Consider the following 20,827-nt stretch of genomic DNA (forward strand, 5'->3'; position numbering starts at 1 on the left):
GGGAACAACAACTATTCCAGAGAAGGTTTCTATTTGCAACGTGTTTGCCCCTGCTGGTGTCGTCTACTCACAGGACAATGTTCTTTAATGCACCGAGCAAAATAATAGAAACTCAAAGCAATTTGGTTAATGTTTGTGCATTTTTTGCCCCATATGAAAGCATGTGTTTTCCTGTATTCAAAGTTTTAAAGTAGTAGGCTATATTTATCGGGTCATTTTATAGATGAGTAGAAGTATGAGTTAATGGCTTAAATGACGATACTGTTGACTGGAGATGCACAATCTACAGTATATCAGGCTGATAAATTATCCCCCCTGATATTGGGAAATTCATTAATTTTTTTCTGTGCTCTCCCTAATGTCCATGGATCTTGCGAAAGGCGTTATACAAAACCAAGATATTATTATTATTTATTTATTTATTTATTTATTTATTTATTTTTATTTTTATTATTATTATTATTATTATTATTGTTGTTGTTATTATATTATAAGCTATTTATCAGTATCTATAAAATTATAGCTGATAAATAAAGATGACAATATGAAACCAAGATGCTTTCATGGACAAACACAGCATCTACACACACTTCAGTTGGTTTGTGATCTGCCAATAAACACACAACATGTCCTATAGGGGTTCAGAAGGGAGGGATAAAGTCTACGACTTCTAAAAAAATCTCAGTAGTGATATGGGATCTTAAATCATTCATCTTATCATGATCTTATCATCACCACATCTTATTCTTTACCTTCGGCCGTGCATAAACCGCAGGTTCGGAACTTCTTTTTAACATACAGACATGTGAAATTATCAGTTATATTATCGGTATCGGCCATGAAAAGCAGTTAATTATTGGTTATCTGTATCGGTTGAAAAAAATCCACATCGTACACCCCTACTGTAGACCAGCCGGTCTGAAAATCGACTTGTGTGACTGGCCACTGCAGCGTGACATCGAGTTGCGTTGATTCCGTTTCTACTTTTTGCTGCAACCCTGTTTTCTGTCCTACAGAGGTCAGGTAAGTGGACTTTTTTTCACAGATTTGTTTCATTTTCATACTATTCGTCAGCCCAAACAGACACTGTCTCAAAGTACCTCACTTGAGGCAATTTATCATGTGTTTGTGCAGCTATCTCTGGAGCCAACAAAGGCTTTATACTCCATTCTTTCATATTCAGCAGCACTCCCTAAGAACTGCAAAAACACTTTGACGTTTGTCTGTCAAAGCCTGCATTCAATTTTCAAATAAAACTTTCCACAATTCCCATTTTCGAGACAACACCCATAACCTCAAGCCATGCATATCCATCCCATTCACTTAGACACACTAGCATCACACAAATGAATCTCTCGTAGGCAGACTAAACTCAATTTATTCCGGTGATGCTCCAGGAAATGTTGCGCCAGATGTTGTGCAGACGGGGGAAAAAAACAGCTTACATACCATAACAAGGCAGTGGCACACAGTGGAGAGGGACTTGAATATTTATACAGGAAAAGTGTAATTTATTTTTAATTACGGAGCCGCATATTAACCCCATGCAGAGCTGTAGCAAGCTGTCCTTAATTGCCCCATTTCCTCCAACACAGAAGTGTGGTGTGTGTGTGTGGGAGAGAGGGTGTGTGTGTCTGCAGGGGAGAGGTAGGAGATCTGTCAATATGAGCTTCTGTTACCCTCCTTCAAAACACACACACACACACACACACTCACACAAGACATTACTGGCTGATCGGTTATTGGTTTCATCAGTCAGTAATGTCTCCTCTTTTTTCAGTGTACATCCTTCTAAAATATTTAAGAAGAGGACAAGAATTTACAACGCTGGCTGAACGTCAGATTTTAAGATTTGTCACTTTGACACCTCAAAATTACGAACTTCCTCTTCCCGCTTCTTTTCTACATTTTTTTGAGAAAATAATGACATGAGCGGCAAACTATAATAGGATATTTTCCATATGGCTTTACTCTGTCACGATAAAAGATGAGGAGGAAAGGGAAAAGCACTTAAAAGATAAAGTTGACCACATACAGCAGGAAGAAGGCTTTGTCAAACACGCTGTCTGTACATCACCTTCCAGCAGAGCATCAGGTCATTAAACCCAAAGCAAACACCCAAGTGCAAAAATTTACTGCGACTGGCAAGGTGGTGGCACCAATCACAACACCAGAGGAAACATCTGGCCCAGAACACAAGATACTTTAGTCTTCAATCCACAGCAGATGTCCAATATGTTATTACATTTTTCATTGTGGCACAGGAGGAGATTTTTCATCCCGTTTTCTGCAGAGTAAGTGTTTTCACACCAAACATAGCTCATTTAGAAATTAGCTTGACTTTATTCAGCCGTCTGACACGTGCCGGCCTAATTGAAATACACAGCGGCAGGAATCAGTTTGCTGCATTTCCCTCATGCCTGTTTCAATGTAACACAATTACTTTGATGAGTCGTTTGTCTGTTTTAAACTACAAGCCTCACCAATCAACCCATCCACATCAGTCACCCACACATGCACGCTGGTCTCCAGAGAATCCCCCTGCAGAGTGTTATTTATCACATGCCTTGAGGAGAACTGGACGTTCTTACTTCAGCATAAAATCTAAGCATAGAGGAGGTGCTATTTAATATTACTTGTAGCCATACAAGTATGAGCTCAGAGTGAAACCAAAAGCCTGTTCAAAACAAACATAAGTTGCCATAATCTTTCACACTGCGGCCAGAAAGTCTCCTGGGCCCACCGTACCGAGCCTTGTTTTCCTCAGCTGGGCCCCAGCTGGTGCCTCGCTCTGTGGTCAGGTTTTGGCTGACCCATATCCCCCAGCTATAGTTCATGCCAGCCCACAGTGAGGACAGTATGTGCACAATGCAGAGGCAGCATAATGAGCCCCCTACCTGACACCGTGACACCAGACGAAGGCTCAACGTACGCTGGTGGAAACTAAACTTCAGGGTTTGTACAGCTCGTTTCAGGCACTTTCAAGGTACCTAAAGCGGAAACTTTTGAGGCTCTCGAAGTGTTATCATCACATCTAAATTGTTACTATTAATGCAATTGGAAAAAATAAAGTTTAAAGAATTCTGTTATATACGCAGAAATGTATATCAATGTATACTGTCAATTGGTTTATTTTACCAGCTGTTCATATTAACTTAGGTTATTTATTTGTTTTGATCTTAATCATTCAATACTTGTCAAATTTGGCACCAGGAGACAACATACAAATATGATTGTATCATTGCTTTAAAAAGATTAAAAGATTTGTGGTTGCATGAGTGGTTGTGTAGATGAAACACCAAATCATGTTGAAAATCAAGCATTTTTTAGGTTTGAATTCAAGCATATTCCTAATGTTGAAAACATAAAAGTTCAAATTAACGTCTTTTCAAATCATTGCAAGATCTCAAGACTTCAGGAGACTTGAATTATGACAGAAGAGCTGTATGGAGCCTTTTATGTTTGGTTTTCAGCTGGGTTTGCTTTTGTCTTAAAACAAGTCCCAATCCACTTCAGTTTTTTAGAAGAATGCTGCAACACTGTTTTGCTGTGAAGCTCCAGAAATGTTTGAGGACTATGAAACTTCATCCGACTTTCCATCGGGATGGGGATGAGTAGATGATGACTGAATTATTATTTTTGGGTGAACTTAACCTTTCGGCACTTTCCAAACTTTCAAGAGGAGAAATCCTGTAACTTTCAATTTTAAAAGTTTTGGTTTGGCAGCAGCAAAGCAGCAAATCCCTTCCAGACTGAGTACAGACCTCTCGAACATTACAGTGTTCAGATGCTCCGATGAGCCCGGACAGGTGTTTATGTGTACGCATGTGTATGCTTGTGTGTAAATACATTTGTGTGTGTACACTGCCTTCTGGGTAGCGAAAGGTTTTTGTGTGTCGCAGACTACAACAACATCCACTTTGAAAGGCTCTGGGCTTTTCCTGCCAGCTCCGCTGACGCACAGCACTCACCAGAAGTAGCATGGGTGGTCATACGTGACGCAGCAGCGCGTGGCATGGCGTGTATCAGCTCGACATTCTCCCACACTGAGGTGGCCTCGGTCACATGGTTGTGGGGATGATGACAATGCCAGCTCACCATTCTCAGTCACTAGACGTGTTTAAACAGCTGTCACTTGCTTGAGTTATGAAACTGTGTTATTAAAGATCACCTCTACACATGTATTAAGGCATACCGACAAATTTAATTAACATCATCTCTTTCTAACGTGTTTTTTTGCAAGAAAAAAAAAGTATAATTACCATAGTAAAATCCTTAAAATGGCACCTTCTCCTTCTCCCTCATTAAAAAATTCCAGAACATGTAAATATTTATTATTTCACATGTTTAACTCCCGGACACAAGGTGCCTCCTTCTTCACTGTCCATTCTCAGTGTTTAGGCATGATACATCACACTTGTGTCTGACCAGAATTGGCTTCTAAACTGTTTGTGATGTCACAAATCATGCTCGTAGACCCACCTTTTAAAATCCGATTTTCAGTAAGCACAGAGAAACTTTACAATTTGAGCGATAAATGTGAAAACAACCTTCTAGTGTCAAACATTCAAATGTGGAAACAAGAAGAAAAACACATTTTTGACTGGAGGGGGACTTAAGGATATTATGACAGGTCTGTATGGTCACTGGGGTGAGGCCAGACAAACAAACATGGTGGTAAACAAGCACGTCAAGGAATGTGACACTCGAGGTGTAAACTCCTCCTGAGATTACTGAAACAACTACAGTGATACTAAAACTGCAAAAAACGGAAAAGTCACACTTTCCACGTGTGGATGGGAAAAAAAGGTAGACAGCCTTTACAAAGACTGTCTCAGAGATGCGGCACCTAAATATTGTGTAACTCGACATCTGCAATGCACATCCTTAACTTAGTACACGCTCTTTCTAGACAGGAGGACACTGCAACTTCCTCGTCTGTGACCACAAACCAGGTCACATGACAACAGTGGAAGCAGCTATATCCGGTAGTCTATGTGTGTCTATGCAGTGTAACCCCCCGCAAACAGTCTGCGCTCAGAGCACAAACAACAAAGATGACCCTTGTCAGCTTCCTATTTGCACCCATTTCCCCTTCTACTTTTATTCAGTTCTACTTTCCACACTGTGGCCTTTCTTGAGCACTGACATGACGAGAAAGTGAAACTGACAGCTGTGCATTTTGTTTTCTTAATTATTTACTTAAATACAGTTAGTAGAGAAAATGTGGAAAAATGTGCATTTCATCATACAGTTGCTGTTATATAGACCCACAGAATAAATCAAGAACAAATATTAGCCCTGCTTCAATAATTTATAAGAGTTGACTTTAATGCTTTGCAGAGTAGACCCCAAATACATCCTGTGTACAGTAAGAAACACCGTGCAGACTGCTGACAAAGGACAATAGGCCTCATAACAACACAGCAGAGCCTCCTGCTTTAAAGTCAGTTCATCATCACTGATGTAAACTAAACCCTTTTGATGTCAACGTGTTCTCCAAAACAGGAAACTGGCCAACAGACAAACTGACCACAACCTAGATAAGATGAGGCCTGCTTCAAGTGTCAGGTCTGACTGTAACTGCCGAGACACACTTCGCTGCGAGGAAATCCACTCAAGGATCTGCGTCCCGGAATCAAAGCTTTTCTAATAAAAGTCAAGTGTGACAGCAGACATGTGGCTGAACTCAACCAAATTAGAGGAAGGACAAAAGAATAGGGAGACTGATGTGACACCAGATGAGAGATGAGAGAACTAGAGGGGATGAGAAAGCCACGCAGTGTGCAAGGAGTGGAGTGGTAGTGAGACAGATCACTACATATGTTCCCCACATATGTAGGACTGGGAGTGGGGGGTGTGAGGGCAAGTGGAGTGTGTATGAGCCATGCATACTGTGTGTGTGTGCATGGGAGGAGCTGTCAGGGCCTGATAGAGTGTCTTTACATGACAAGCAGCTGCTGAGGTCTGGGATGCGCGCTGGGCAAAGTGGAAAATAATGAACGGAGAACCGCTGCCAAACACAACAGAATTCATCTTTATTTGCCAACTGCTGCATGTCTGTGTGTTGCGGACAGCTCCAGCCTGCCACCACCACGCCCTCTATACCCCAAACAAACACACGCACACACACAAGGTACAGGAGGAGAGAACAGGTTCGGACACAGCTGTACGTGGTGGAGCATCGTCTTGTTTGCTTATGCACGTGTGTAACATACACAGTTTATGTCTAGGTCTACTGGTTTGTGATCTGAAAGCCTTTAAACGCAGGTGAATTTTTATCAACGAGAACACGAACACAACACAAACATTTTTTAAAAGTGAATCAAAGTGACATCTTATATTTCAGATGCTGAAAGTTTAAAGTTCTAAAAGGTTTCACCACATTCCTCCAGGACTTGCGAGATTAAAATAAGCATTCATGTTCTCTTTCAACACTGAAGCTATTTGCAAGTCAACTTGGCTTAAGAGGCCTCAACAGTAAGGACCGGCCAGGCAGGCTCATTGAGGGGTCAATAAATAAAAGGAAAAAAATGGAAGGTTTTAGACAGAAGGGGGAGAGAGAGAGTGACAGAGGTTAGTTGCTGTTTCCGAGGAGCGTCCTGTTCTGTCCGTCTCTACGTGACAACGACAGGAATGTTGAGGTCCCAGCTGCTGTGGCTTGTTGGCTTTTAATAAGACACATCATGCGGCATTCATCGTGGGCCCCCAAAAGGAGAGTGCCTAACAATGTGTCCAAACTAACAGCTCTGTTGCACGTCATCCCTTTCTCACCCGTCTCTTTTTACTTTGAAGGATTTTAATAAAATTTCAGGAACAAGAAATTAAACAGAGAGGACCACCTTAGTCATCTGGCACTAGATAAGCTACAAACACACATACACACAGTCACACGACACAATCACAGAGAGAGAGAGAGAGAGAGAGAGAGGAACCAAGAGAGGGTCAGACAAAATGCGCCTCTCAGTGCCCACACCCAGTGGTTGGACTTCCTGAGGGGGCTGCTGTTGGGTTTTGTCCCCGTCTGGCCATTCATGGCTTGGGGATGAGAGGAAGGGAGCCAGTGGTAACTGCACGAACTGTGCGTGTGTGTGTGTGTGTGTGTGTTTGAGTGGTGAGAATCGGATGAGAAGGGGCAAGGGGGGGTAGGCGGAGGTTGAGGATTAGGGAATTAGAACTCCAAAGCGAGGGAGGAGGGGGGGAGCGGGCTGCGTCTTTTGTTGGTTTTTCCTCAGCCGCCCCCGCCATCTCTTCGGCCCTTTTCTGCCGGGTTCTGCCTGTAGGCTGCAGCTGCGGCCTGCCACCCTGTGCCCTGCATCTCAATGAGCCACGGGCCGCCCGCTCCAGAGGAGAGGGGGCTCCCTGATGCAGGGGTCACCACTGAGCCCCAGCAACCACAAACTCCGCCCCACACCATCCCTTGCTCTGAGCCACAGAGCTCTAAGCTGGGCTTCTTTTGCTGCCCGGACACCCATCTACCCATTTGCCCCTCTCCGCTTTGACCATATAAGGCAACACCGGGCTCACATGCCATCCTGAACTGTCCAGGAATTTGGGCTCCTTCATTTTATTCCTCCTCTCTTTATGTCTTCCTGACATCCCCCTCCTCACCAAACCTCTTTTGTTGGCCCCTCTCTCTCCCATGCAGCTGGATGGGGGGACTCCATTGCCAGGGCTTTGGCAGCAGCATCAACAGGTTGCGGGGAAGGGCCACCCTGGCCTCCAATGTAGCCCTCTCTGTCTCTTCCCCTTATCCCTCGCTCTTTCTCTCTGTCACTGCGGTTGCCGCTGCTACCCCAACAGGAAAAAAAAAAAGCAAGGGGGAGGTGGGGGTGCAATGGAGGCTGCCCCTCTTTCTCACGCTTGTAAGAAAGCCCTCACTTCTTCTCCGTGGTGAGTGACACCTGCTGATTACCATAGAGACACTGTGGGAAGTTCCCCCCTGCCACACTGGGGCTGAGATTTGCCCCCTCTCCCTGGGTAAACAAGCAGTCCATGGATTAGTTAACTGGGTTACTGCATGGCAAACAAATAAACACACATTATTTAGAGCAAATTAGTGCCAATGAACTCTCAATGACCAGCGTAAGATCCAACCCCATCAAACAAGCAAGGAGACAGGTCCTGGAGACAAGTCATCTCCAGCTGTTGCTTCCCTCTAAAAGTGTGACAATACCCTGCGTATGGCCTCTGAATAACTTGTGAAATATGTTCTGATTAAGACAAAAAGCTGATGTGGAGGACATAGCATATCGGAGCATACAGTCAACTCTTAGTCTGCAGACAGCTGAGCATCCCCTCCATCTCTCTGTCTCCCCTACCCTTCCTAAACTAGAGAGAGGTGCCAGTGATGTGATTGATGTCGGAGACTGGGAGCTTTTCGCTGGTCCATAGCCGCTTCCGCCATGGGTCTGAGTTGTCAGCAGGGTCATTATCCTAGCAACAGGGTGGTGGGGCTGTGGGTGAGGAGTGTGTGCTGGAAGTGGGGGGAGGACCGAGGGAAAGGGGGGTGAGTTGTTGGGGGCAGGCAGAGAGGAAAGAGGGGAGTTAATAGAGACGAGGAGGAGAGGAAGAATGTGGGAGTAAGAATGGAAGAGAACAAGAGGAAACGACAGAGACAAAAAGAGAAAGAGGAACAGAGACGGAGAGCGCTGCCGAGCGCCACAGTTGCAGTGAGCAGGCGGACTCTGCACAGCAAAGTAAGCACACAGCAGGCTTGCCGTGAGAGGAGGCGAGCGGTGGAGGTGCCACCTCCCTCAGCCTCCTGGTCTCTCCCCCCCCCCATGCCAGCCAGCCTGCCTGCCGACAGCTGCACCCCAGTAATTTACTTCTCTCCACCACATTTAACAGGAAGACTGCTTCCCATTACCCAGGGCAGGGGGTCCACGCTGACGGCCAGACACCCGGCCAGAGCGCTGGCATCCCGGTGTGACACCCTCTGCTGCTGGACCCAGCCTACAGGGGCTCCTTTCCCAGATCAGCCTGGCACTTCAACTTCCACTGCTGGTGATCAACTGGGTAGAGTCTGGGTATTTAATCATCAAAGTTTGAATTATCTGTTGTGAAGTTATTTGCCTGAAACTTTTTATATAGTTTTTGCAAACTACTAAATTACCCATCATCACATAATTATATCCTCCGGTTTATTCACAGATTTCCCTCCACAAAAATCCCTTTAATCTCTCATGATGTTCACTGGTGGTTATAATAAATGTTGTAGGAAAACTCAGGCTTCAACTTCTCTACTCCTAAATTCGATGAAAAATCTGCAACATGCCTCAACCTGATCTCTTCAATTAATTGATTTGGCTATTGTTGGACTCAAACTGATGTTAACTGAATATTTAGATGAAAATACATTAATATGTGTTCTTGATTCTATATCTTTTAATGACAACTTATGTTTATAAATTGAGAATTACTGTATCGATCATCAAATTGTTCCACTGCTGTACTTATCTTGTGAAGGGCTCATGCATATGTAGAATATGGCCTCGATAGAAAATATAAGATGCAAGTCTCCTTCCTTTTATTTTACATTGAAATATATATTTAAAATGACATCAAATTGGCTGAATAGAGTTTCCTAAGTTGTGTTTGTTACTTTTGGACACTAATTGGACATCAGTTATGGTGGCCATCTATCTATTTGTTTTCTGATTAAAGTAACTGTATCACTATGACATCTCCATGCACCTCAGGACAACAATCATTTTGGGATCCACTCAACTGGATTTAGTCATTTTATGTGAATTTGAGACTTACTTGTTATGAGTAAAAAAGCCTGAAAATAAAGTAAGAGCTGCAACTATTAATCAACTAGCCAATCAAAAGAAAATTAATTGAAAAAACATTTGCTGCTTTTCTTTTTTCATTTATGATTGGAAATGGAGAGACTTTGGATTTTTGACTGTTCAATTTGAGCAATTTGAAGACATCACTTCTGGGAAATTGTGATGACCGTTTTCTACATTTTTTTGTCATTTTATAGACTAAAAGATTAATCCGGATAATAAAAGCGAGATTAATCGATAATGAAAATAATTGTTATTTGCAGCCTTAAATGTAGATGCAACAGTTCTGCACTACACAATGTGTGTGCTGCAGCATTGTGTGGCCCATGACGGCCATAATGAGGGGATGTGTAGGAGCCTGGGTGAGCCCTGCAGCAGAGCTGGCAGCCAGTCAAAGTCCTGAAATCCTGAGACAGCATTGCAGCATCATGAGACATTCTTAATCAGGTGGGCCTGCTCCTTTGAAGAGCATTTAACTGTGCAGAAAACACAACGTCCCCATGCTGAGATCACTAATACAGAGCGAAAACAAATACGAATGCTGGCTGAATTATTGGAAGCCTGTTCACCAGATGCAGAAGGCACAAATATTCAAAAGATTAAGAAAAAGTTGCATCTACATTGACTACTGTGTCCCAGAACCCATGCATGCTTCTCTCCCCTCCCCATTCCCAGTGTGTCTCATGCACTTTCCTGGACCACCAACAAGGTCTTGCTTGGAGGAGCAGCTCATGGGTGTCCTTCAGCCGCATGACCAGCAAAGGAGCCAATCAGCTGATGAGCTCCAAACCGAACCGTGAGAGGGTCTCTGTGGCATGTCGCACATAACATCCATCTGCTCTCCTGAGGCCGACTGGGTCACTGAGCAATGTTCTGGGAACATCACAAAGACGCTGCTCAACTTCTGTCTCCCTCTCTGCCTGCCCCTTCATCTTTCCCTCGCTATCTCTACTAGTGTGCCCTCTGCTTTCCCTCCCTCCCTCCCTCCCTCTCTCACCCCACCCCCTCCTCTCATGAGTCGGAGCCAGCTGAGCGTGCTACCCAAATCCAACAGTTGTTGCGGCCTTCGTTAGCCTAACGAAGGGGCCGGCTCTTTATACTTGTCAGGGAGCAAATGAGTCAAACAAACAAGGGCCAGGGAAGAGGGGAGGACAAGCGAGCGCTGTTCTGTTGAGCTTCACTGGGTTCTTGGCCGCGGCACTTCCCTGGAAACTAGGGAACCCACAATCTGCCTCTTTGATGTCTGATGATGCTCTGGCTTTGATGGAAACTTTGGAAAAACACACTTGCAAAAAGAAATAACATGCTGCTCGGTCTCTGCGGCCACTAGAGGCCGCAGGCACATTCAAAGTGTGTGGGTGCGCTCTGTGAAGGATCTAAAAGGGAAGTATCATCTGTGGACGCATAACAACTGGTTATGATAGTAACAACAAAGTTACAGTGTTTTTGCAAGCCTGTACTTGCAATGTGGTCGGTGCATAAGGGCACTCGGTAATGTCCTGCTGGCAGTGTAACTTCTGAATAAATATGCTTCACACTGTCCATACACTTACACATTTGCATATGCATGTCCAGAAGTACACACACGCTAACGCCCGTCCTACTCGGCTGCTTTGTCTTGCATTCCAAAACTGTCCTTCCAAAAACAGACAACCAAGATAACAGTCACAACAACACATCCAAGGCAGTGTCCACAATCCAGACACATTACTGCAGCACGAGGCTTAAGGAGAAAGTATGAAGGTGTGTCCTTCAGAATGAGATCATTTCACTGAGCGCAGCCTGTCTGGAACAAATGCACGGAGCACTCCAAGGCCGAGAATCTGCAGCCCTAATGACAGATTAGCTCTACTGGAGGGTTACAGGGTACTAAGGCACAATGCTTGCTCTACTTTCTTCCAGGAGCCTCCACACAGTGCATACTGAACATGACTAATCAGACAGGAATCAAAGAGCGAGAGTGAGTGGCAGGGTTAGTTTCAGCTGACGTTCCAGAGCTGCTGTACCATGACATCTATTCATCATGTACCACCATTAAATGAGTATTACTGGAGGACTGTACCCGCTTTTGTTAACTCCCATACGAATGCAGTTTGGTTTTAGATCATGTCCATGGAACACACACAAAATGTTGATGGGAATATGGAGGGCTATCTTTTGAAAACATTAAATTAGTGTTTTGAGTGCACACATGGGAGTAATGAGCATGCTGAACACACTTGGAAGCGGTATAAGCCATTTATTATTACGCCCACACGGAGATGTGAGTCACTTGGGTGGCGCCACCGCGCAAAAAAGCTCCACTAAAAGGTGCAACATGGGATGATAGCTGCGTGGGGGCTACCTGGCTGAGGTGATGGACAGCGAGACAGGGCTACTGCAGGTTCACCTTCTGTGCAGTGGCTCTGGGGCAAAGACTGCATGACAGTGACGCGACACTAAAAGCCTTCCTGTCAAGGAGGCAGGTGGACGCCCTCCAATCAAAACACAGAGACTCTGGGTGACATTTCACAGGGCACAGCTGCTGGGCTGCGACAGCATGCCAACTCACTATTCCTGAAGGGTTGTTTGTTTAGTGTGTGCATGAGTGTGTGTCACAACTAGAAGGGTGTCACTGCTGGAACTGTGTGTGTGTGCGAGTGCATGTGTGTGTGTACACTACTGCCACACTACTTTGACTGTTTTTCTTCCAGTCACTATTTGACTACTCTTGTAGTTATATTTTACACTGGCTCCCTATCAGAATCTTCCATTCTTATCGGCACTGCCGAAGGTGTGGAAAAATAGACCCGTCGCAGTTTTGTAGCGCAAAAAAACACACAGACAAAGAAGAAAACACCAGAAAGAACTGTAAGGATTCAACTATACAGTAGAGATGCCATTATTAGTCAATTAAAAGACAATTAAACTGATGAATCGTTGAAGTAATTTTTAAAGTAGAAATGCCAAATGTTTCCTGGTTCCAGTTTCTAAAATGTCAGGATTTGCTGCTTTTCTTTGTCATTTATGAAAGTAAATGAGTCTCTGAGCTTTGGACTGTGTTTGGACAAAAGAAGCAATTTGAAGGCTCACTTTGGGCTCCAAGAATTTGTGATGAGCATTTGGTCACAACGTTTTGACATTTTATAGACTAAATGATGAATAGGAAAAATGATGGTCAATGAAAATAGTCATTAGTCGCAGCCCTTATAAACAGATGTAGAATGAATGACAAGTCAGCCTAACAAATGCAATTTAATGTGTCCCCTTATAAAAGAAAGGATGTTCCTATTCTCGTCTCCACACAATAACACAGTTCGCCTCTAAGGCCTCTGACACATGACAGTAATCTAATTAGTTACATAAATTTTGCTTTTAGATTTCAATGAACAGCTGTAGGAAATTAAAGATTGTAGATTAGATAAACCTCTATATTTTAACTCTGCAGCATTCTTCTGTAGTCAACAGGGCTTGTGCAAATGCAAAACTAATAGGAGGGACCTCACTGGAAGGACCAGGGTGTGTCCGCCTGAGACCAACTGAGCCGAACCAGGCTGACCCTTTCCTACAACAGCAGCCTGTTATGCTCTTAGCCCAAGCCTTGAGGAGGGGGAGCGAGGGCTAACGCACCACAGCGGCACACTGTTCCCCCTAGAGTCCCAGGAACCCTCCTAGTGACCTGCTCCCATCACCTTATACCCTGAGTCAGAGTCTCGGTTTCCCCTTTTCCAGTAAAAGCCTGGTTCCTTGGCACTGGGCCCGGGAGCCTTCATTGGTTTTGGAGAGGTTCCTTATCCTATTTTGCCCCTGGTGGTAGTGGTGGTAGTGGAGGAGGCAGTGGTGGTGGAGTGGGCTCCGTGAGGCAGCCGCAGTTTGAAGGCAGAGTTAGTATGCACACATAAAGCTGCTCAAAGCCAGCAGGTATGTGAGGAATGCCTCTTCATCCAAACAACAGGACTCACGCCCGACACAGAGCCACGCCACGCCACACAGCGCTGTCAGAGCAGCTAAATGGGGCCCACTGGGGACTCTGCAGCTGGATGGCTCTGAACATTAGATCTGCTGTACAGCCTGTTTAAATATGGTGATCAATCAACTCACACGTGTCATCCGGTTCAGGCTTATCTGCAGTATTTAGAAAACAAATCTGTGAACCGCAAACTGCAGTAAACTTTTTTTTATTACCCCAGCGAGGTAGATTTGTCAAATATTTGAGCCATTCAAGTAAAAACGTACATTTTTAGTTCATAAAAATCTGCCATGTGCATGTAGTACCTGCTTTGCAGTTTAAATGCATTTCTCCCCGATGTATCAACAAGGGATTTTGAAATATTTGCATGACAAAGATATTTTAGGGTCTTTGCATATTTTGTGTTCTTACCCTGCTAAGTCAAGCTGCACAGTTTGCACAGTTGGGGTTTCTAGTACATTAGGTGATGATGAGTATACTACATCTTGATTTAAAAAAACATCAATCTTTTTTTGACTTTGGTTTCAGGCACAGCAAAGTGCAGTTCCTGTTGAAACAATCAAACATTTAACTCTTTACAACTGGTATGAAATCAAACTATACAGCGCAAACTTTAACAGTGCATTTACCTCTTTTATGCAGCCATCCCTCCTTGACAATCACCACATTGGTCATGTTGGTGGGCAGGGTGGAGGATCCAGGTTTCCCACGGGGAGAGACACAGCTTTGTTTCCTTCACTCAGCCCTGTGCAGGAGCCTGGAGACGGGGTCCTGGGGTTTACAGCCGCCTTCTCAATTGTGGTTACCTATTAGTCGAAAAGGAGTAAAAATTAGCCCCATATTGAGGTGAAAGATTTTTTTCCACTTGTCTGAATATTAACCCTCAGGTCAACATAGCAGAAGAGAGGCAGTGGAATTGTTATGGCCCTGTTAGTGGAGGATATGTTCAAACCACAATTTAGTCCCTTTCACATGTGGAACCTGCAACACTGCAAGGTTCAAATATCTGTGAAAGGCTGTGGTTTTTTGGCATTCACAATGAAGTCTCCCCATATTGGAAAATTCCATGCTGTTCACACACGACACAACCATTCCTGATAGTTTTTTCTAAACATAACCAGAATAGCAGTGACTTAGAAAGTAGTAGCACAAAACAGGCTGTCTAAATGAGGGATTTTAAAACTTATTTTGCAGTTGCATGGCTGCTTATCCTGATGGTTTGTTTTTGGATCCTATTTTGCCGTGTCATAAACATATGATTTTGTAATCTTGTCCTTTAACTGTGTTTTTATCCTGTTAGCAGGTAACAACAGACTTTAAAATTTAAGAGATCTTGTTTTTGTTTGCACATGAAGTACACTGTAGGATGTGAGTTTCTGAGGGGGGGGTAGCAGGGACTATTATCCCACTTGGAGATTTGCGTTTTGGCTAAAACTTGGACTGGATGACTAAATAGGGCCTGAAAACAAAATGATTTTCCAATTGCTCTGTTATGAACAGAACCTTCCCTCACATGATCCATTGCATACCACTGTGAAGTTCAACATGAACGTGGAAGGCACTTTGAAATGCGTTGAAAAAATATTAGGCAATAATAATTAAATTCACAAAATCATACGCTTATATATTATACATTTTAAACTTTTACCTAAGAGTGAACATGTCGAGCCTAGGAACTACACACGTCAAGGTAATCAACCACAGCCAATGAACACTGCAGAGAAAATGTTCTATAAATGTTTCTGTGTCTCCAATTGCTTGAAAGTTATTCATTTACATTATTTTGTTACGACAGTAATCAAGACTGATTACATTTTCATTTTCTTGTGAGTAAGAAATAGTAACTTGTATAATCAATTATAGATTTGCTGTCTTGCAATACAGATTAACTACAGATGAGATTCAAATATAATTTCACATGAGTAAGAAATATTTAGTGGCTCCTGAAAAAAATATTTTGTTGTCCACATTTCCATGACAACTACACAAACTTCATCTGCTGATGAAGATCATGTGATATGACTGAAAGCTCCAGAACAGCCACTAAATGGGCCTCGGGGTGACATTTTTCTGTTGACAAAATAAATAGGTTGTGGGGTGAAGGCACTTTGTTCTCTGTGAGGATGGATAGATTAAAAAGCTTCAGAGAACATAGACAACATTTGTTCTCCATCTGTGAGTGTTGCTGTTTTTATTCACACCTGACTCGGGGTGGAAGTATTATGGCACACTGCCTGCATGAGGTTTACAGAACAATTCAACAACAACCTATTCACACATGAAACACAGATGAAAAAAAACGCTGTCACATAGTAAATGTGTGAAAGGGTCAGTTAAGTGCCACATAAAAATTGAATGTGGGTTAAAGGGACCGTTTTTTTCCTCTTACCCGTATTGTTATTTATTCATCTAGATTGTTTTGGTGTGAGTTGCAGAGTTTTGCAGATATCTGCATTAACTTGAAAATAATGTAAGTAGATGACACTCGGCTTGTGGTGCTCAAAGCACCAACAATATATATGAAAAACTCAACAGCAATGTCTCTTTCAAGAAATCATCATCTGGTTATACACGATAATCCACAGACCTTGTTGTGAGCAGTTTCATGTAGGAACTATTTTCTTTCCGATTCACCGTGCAGAAGGAAACATGCATGGAAGAGAGGCTAGTTAACTAAGCTAGCCAGAGTTACAGCTTAGTTCGGAGTATGGCGTTAATGTTTACATCCCACGCTGTCATGAGCCCCTTTGTCCACGATTAGACACACAATTTCTTTTGCATGGTGATACGATTCACAGGTGTAGTTTGTTACAAAGAAAATAGCTCCAACATGAAAACTACGCCCAACAAACGAATGTCGCTGTTCAGTTTTTCAAATGTATTTTTTTGATGGTTTAAGCACCCCAAGCTCGCAAAACTCTGCACGTCATGCCAAAACAATCAAGACGGATAAACAGGGGTGAACAATAGTCTTACCTGTTCAAACTCAAGTCAAAACATATTAAAGAAGACAGTGCTGACAGTCATCTGATAGACCAACATGGGGCTAAATTCCACCATAGACTTAATCGTCAATGGCACTTATGAAAAACCTGCAGGCTATCATAACTAAAACACTTGACCTTTTGAGTCATTCAGCACTTCTTTATGATATAAAGACAGCTTTGAATGCAGGGCAAAAGCAAAAGAACGATCAATCGGCATACTTGTTCACACAAATGTCACATATTGCACCAGGCAATCTCTGACCATCGACTGAAATCAATTTTCCTGCTGCTGCTCCGTCAGAGTAAGGCCATCAAAAGAGAGCTCTGTCTGAGTGGCCTCATCCAGCTCACTGGCGGGGACAACAACAGGAAGTGGATGTGACTATTGACAGACTACGAGTCATATCAGTACAGCCCCAGGCTCTAATGCATCTGTCACTGAACGCGCCATCAACACGCCTTTTGCTGCTCACTTCCATCAATGAGCAAAAGTGAGTGTATGAGAGCAGTTTATTTTTGCTCCCTGTTTTTGTTTATTGCACTTGGGGTTGTGGTGCTTGTGTCACACAGTCGACGTTGGAAGGGATCTCGGAGAGGGATTTGAAAAAGCACACTGAGTGCTATTCAAACTCAGGATCACACAAACCGTTGGATCCCTTCTGCATCTTAGTGTGTACTCTGCGACACAGGCACGCACACATTATATACACATTTGGGATACATCACACAAACAAACTTGAGCGACTCACACACACACACCACAGCCAAGAAAGCAACACATGCACAAGAGCGGCTCTGGAGCCACAACAGAGCGCTGCTGTTTTAATGGGAGCGACCTGTTGCTACTGCGGCCTGTGTGGAAAAGCTGGGCTGCTGCCAGCGCTGCAGCCAGCAGCCACTGAATGAACCCAGTACCCTGACAGTCGGTCACATGGTCCTCAGGCCTCTGGGCCACCGCCTGCCTGCCTGCCTGCCTGCCTGCCTGCCTGCCTGCCCTGCTGTCAGCGGAGCTTTCAATCATTCATCTTTCTGGCTCCAGCACTGGGGGCCTCTCCATTCAATGCAAATCAGTGTCATGCAGCAGCAGAGATGCCACACACCGAGCCTGTCACTGGGACACAGAGGACAGTCCCATGTGTTTACAGCAGGAAGCAGAAAATCAGGCCGACATCACCACACTACTTCCTTCATCACAGATCGATAGATACAAGTCTGTTTTTGCTCCATTTTCTGCTGCCTCTTGGGTAAACAAGAGCGTCAGCAGCCGGGTTACGGTTACAAAAACATTACACTCAAATATTTAGAATGATTAAGCGAATGATCAAATACGCTCACCTGGTGCTGGAAAACAGTCCCTTATGTGACACTTGTTTTGTTCAAATGCCACAATGGAAGCAGTACGAGGGTGAACTACTACACAGTGCCAAGTTCCTCTTTCAAGTTCCCTGAAAACACACCGCCAATGATAAGAATATTGTGGGGTAGGTGTAGCTCAATACTGAAACCAGAGCTACAGTAACCTTCAAAGCCAAGTAAACTCACTGCTGCTTTAATCATGTGATGACATGAACAGCTACCCCTTTATGAATCATATTAATATATTCACTTTCATGCTGTTCAGACAAGCCATACACTAAATTAAAGATGGATCACAAAGTGGGAGTCAACTATACACCACTCATGTCAAACTCATTCTGTCCTTTAAAAAACCTCCACAGAACAAGAGCTCAAAGTGTTCGTCGGTTTGGTTTGTTGCTAATCAAATGACTCTGCTGTTAACGACTAGTAAACAAGATGAATGAAACAAGTATTTTTGGCTGTGGTGTTCTCAGTTTCGTGACACGGATCGAGAAGAGCGCCGTCATGTGATGCTGATGGTGGGCTAACCATCATTAAGAGCATATCCTCCCCGTGATAATACATCTAAACTCCTGTGGCACAAGCATGGGGGACGGGCACAATAAGTGCGCCTGTGTACAGGGACAACAATTTCAAACAACATTCCTCAGATTCTGTGCAACTGGTGGCACATTTGCGTCAAAGGGGCTGTGAAGGGATTGGGTGGGAGGTGACTGGAATGTTTTTTTCTAAATAGAACAGGGAGAGCCAAGCAGTCACCGGCTGCATCATTATGCCAGCTTGTTGCGTCTTCCCCGGGTCACATGGCAAGTCTCCCTGCGTACACACACTGGACAGACGTAGTCTCATGACTGATAAAAAAACATTTTGACACTAAAGGCGTTGCAACATGCCCAGGGACAATGTTCTCTTTGCAGGCTGCACATGCATGCGTAAACAGAAAGCAAGGTTTATCTCAAGTAGGGCACTTCAGCTTTGCATCTTGCATGTCTGTTAATGAAACCTTTTCATTTTGACTCAACAATAAATCTTCTTGACAAGATTCCTGTAGTTATGACTTAGTACAGAAATGCATAGCTGTCAACACTGTAGGTGGGATGAGTGAGGACAGTAACTAAAACAGTCACACACATGCATTTTGCAATTACACTGATTACAGGGGAGGAAAATAAGAATATAACTCTATTATACCTTTACTTTATGACTTCCCTGGTGTCTAAACTTTACACATAAAAAGGTCCCTGGGCCTCATTTTGAGAAGCACTACATGGTGGCAGCAAGTCAACAACAAAGATGTTGTACTTTTTTGTATGATTACATTTGAACGCACCAGTGCTGCAGCAGCGACAAAGCTACCGTCAAATTACAGTCTGGCGATACATTTCTCACTCGAACAAGTAAACAAACGCAGTGGTAGTTCATAACAATGAATGAGCCGCTCTCTCGTTGAGCTCATTTGTTTTCATTTGCCTGCTGGGCCATAAAGTGCGAGCGAAAACAACTTTCTCGTGGAGGTGAAGCGTTCAAAGTAGCATGACTGCAGATATTTTGGCCCGAGGGCTGTCTCAAAAGTGGTCATTGTCAAAAATGAATGGTTAACATCTGAAGAGAGGCTCGCTTGTTTTGTTGGAAAAAGAAAAAGCAACAACGCGTTATAATTCACGACGGGACGTTCATAAGCGCCTCGGCTTCGCCGCTAAACAACTTCTACAGCGAAGTGGAGTCAGGAAAGTACCTCTTTTCAGGTTTGCATTTAGCGATAGAAAGGATATGGGGCCTAGCAGGGCAGCTTGGGTGAGAATAACCGCATCCCATGTAAGTACAATGGGGACCTACCCTGTCTAGCTGTCGACCTCTTGTAGTTAACCATGCGAAGGAAACGCGGACATTTACCTGGGCAGGAATTCAACAATGTGTCCGTCTCATTATAGTGAGCTGTTTCGGCGGTATATTAAGTTGATAAGTCCTTCAACAATCTGGACAAAAGTGCTCTCATTTACTCCGTTTCTTTGCCTTTCTTCCACTACACCTCCCAAACGCGCTGTCTGCAATGCCTCTGTGGCAGCCTGCTCTCCCGGGTCCTAAAGCCGACCCGCTTTTATGAGTCGCACTCATAGGAGGGGTAGTAGGCCGTCAGCCGTCCCATTGAAAAAATCCCGCAGTGTTGCTATAGGGGCTTATTAGGGGCTGCGTGGCCTTGTTGAACTCTCCGTTGTTTTATCTGTGCCGGTGGGTTTCAATATGAGGTCCTGGGACCTGCAGAGGCCCCCGCAAGCTTTCCAGGGGGACCCTCAGTACAATGAGGGGTATCTCTGTTTTCCACTTCCTGGCAATCACGTGAGATAATGTGCAAGACTGATGTTTTTGTTACAGCTGTGCACAACGATAAGTGATGTCATTTGGCAACCCTGCCACATGCTGTACAGTGAGACGCATGTAATGTGGTTGCAGCCAATCATTATTTTCATTTCATTCACTTTCTTGATTAATCTGATTTTTATTTTTTTTTAAATGAAAGAAAACGGTGACAAATTGAATTTCCTGGGCCCAAGTTGCTATTTGTATTGGCTGCAACAACTTCAGTTTACCATCAGAGAAGACAGAAAACAAGGAAATATTAACAGTTTAATTAATAGCTGTACGACTAATTGATTATAGGAATGATCAATTCTGCTCTTGGCTGAAAACAGTTGTATATTTGATACTCCTTAAGATTATATCACAACAAAATACTTCAA

The 20,827-nt window shown here is 43.7% G+C and overlaps 1 protein-coding gene across 3 annotated transcripts in view; it reads right to left on the minus strand.

Annotated features, from left to right (window-relative positions):
• The window catches only part of akt1 (v-akt murine thymoma viral oncogene homolog 1), a 32,669-nt gene extending 12,508 nt beyond the window's left edge, over positions 1–20,161 (minus strand). Inside the window, exons 1-2 of one of the 3 annotated variants that reach the window (XM_084381744.1) lie at positions 19,983–20,161; positions 14,373–14,549 (exon numbers count right to left, since the gene is read on the minus strand). In XM_084381744.1, coding sequence (XP_084237870.1) covers positions 14,373–14,418 — 46 coding nt within the window. In that variant the 5' untranslated portion in view covers positions 14,419–14,549; positions 19,983–20,161. Of the gene's footprint in view, positions 1–14,372; positions 14,550–18,065; positions 18,166–19,925 lie in introns of those variants that run through there. The other 2 variants (XM_084381745.1, XM_084381746.1) reach the window with 2 other exon arrangements.
• Positions 20,162–20,827: the final 666 nt, after the last annotated feature.

This window comes from Pagrus pagrus (genome assembly GCF_965226575.1).
Source record: "Pagrus pagrus genome assembly, chromosome: 18".
Lineage (NCBI taxonomy): Eukaryota > Metazoa > Chordata > Actinopteri > Spariformes > Sparidae > Pagrus > Pagrus pagrus.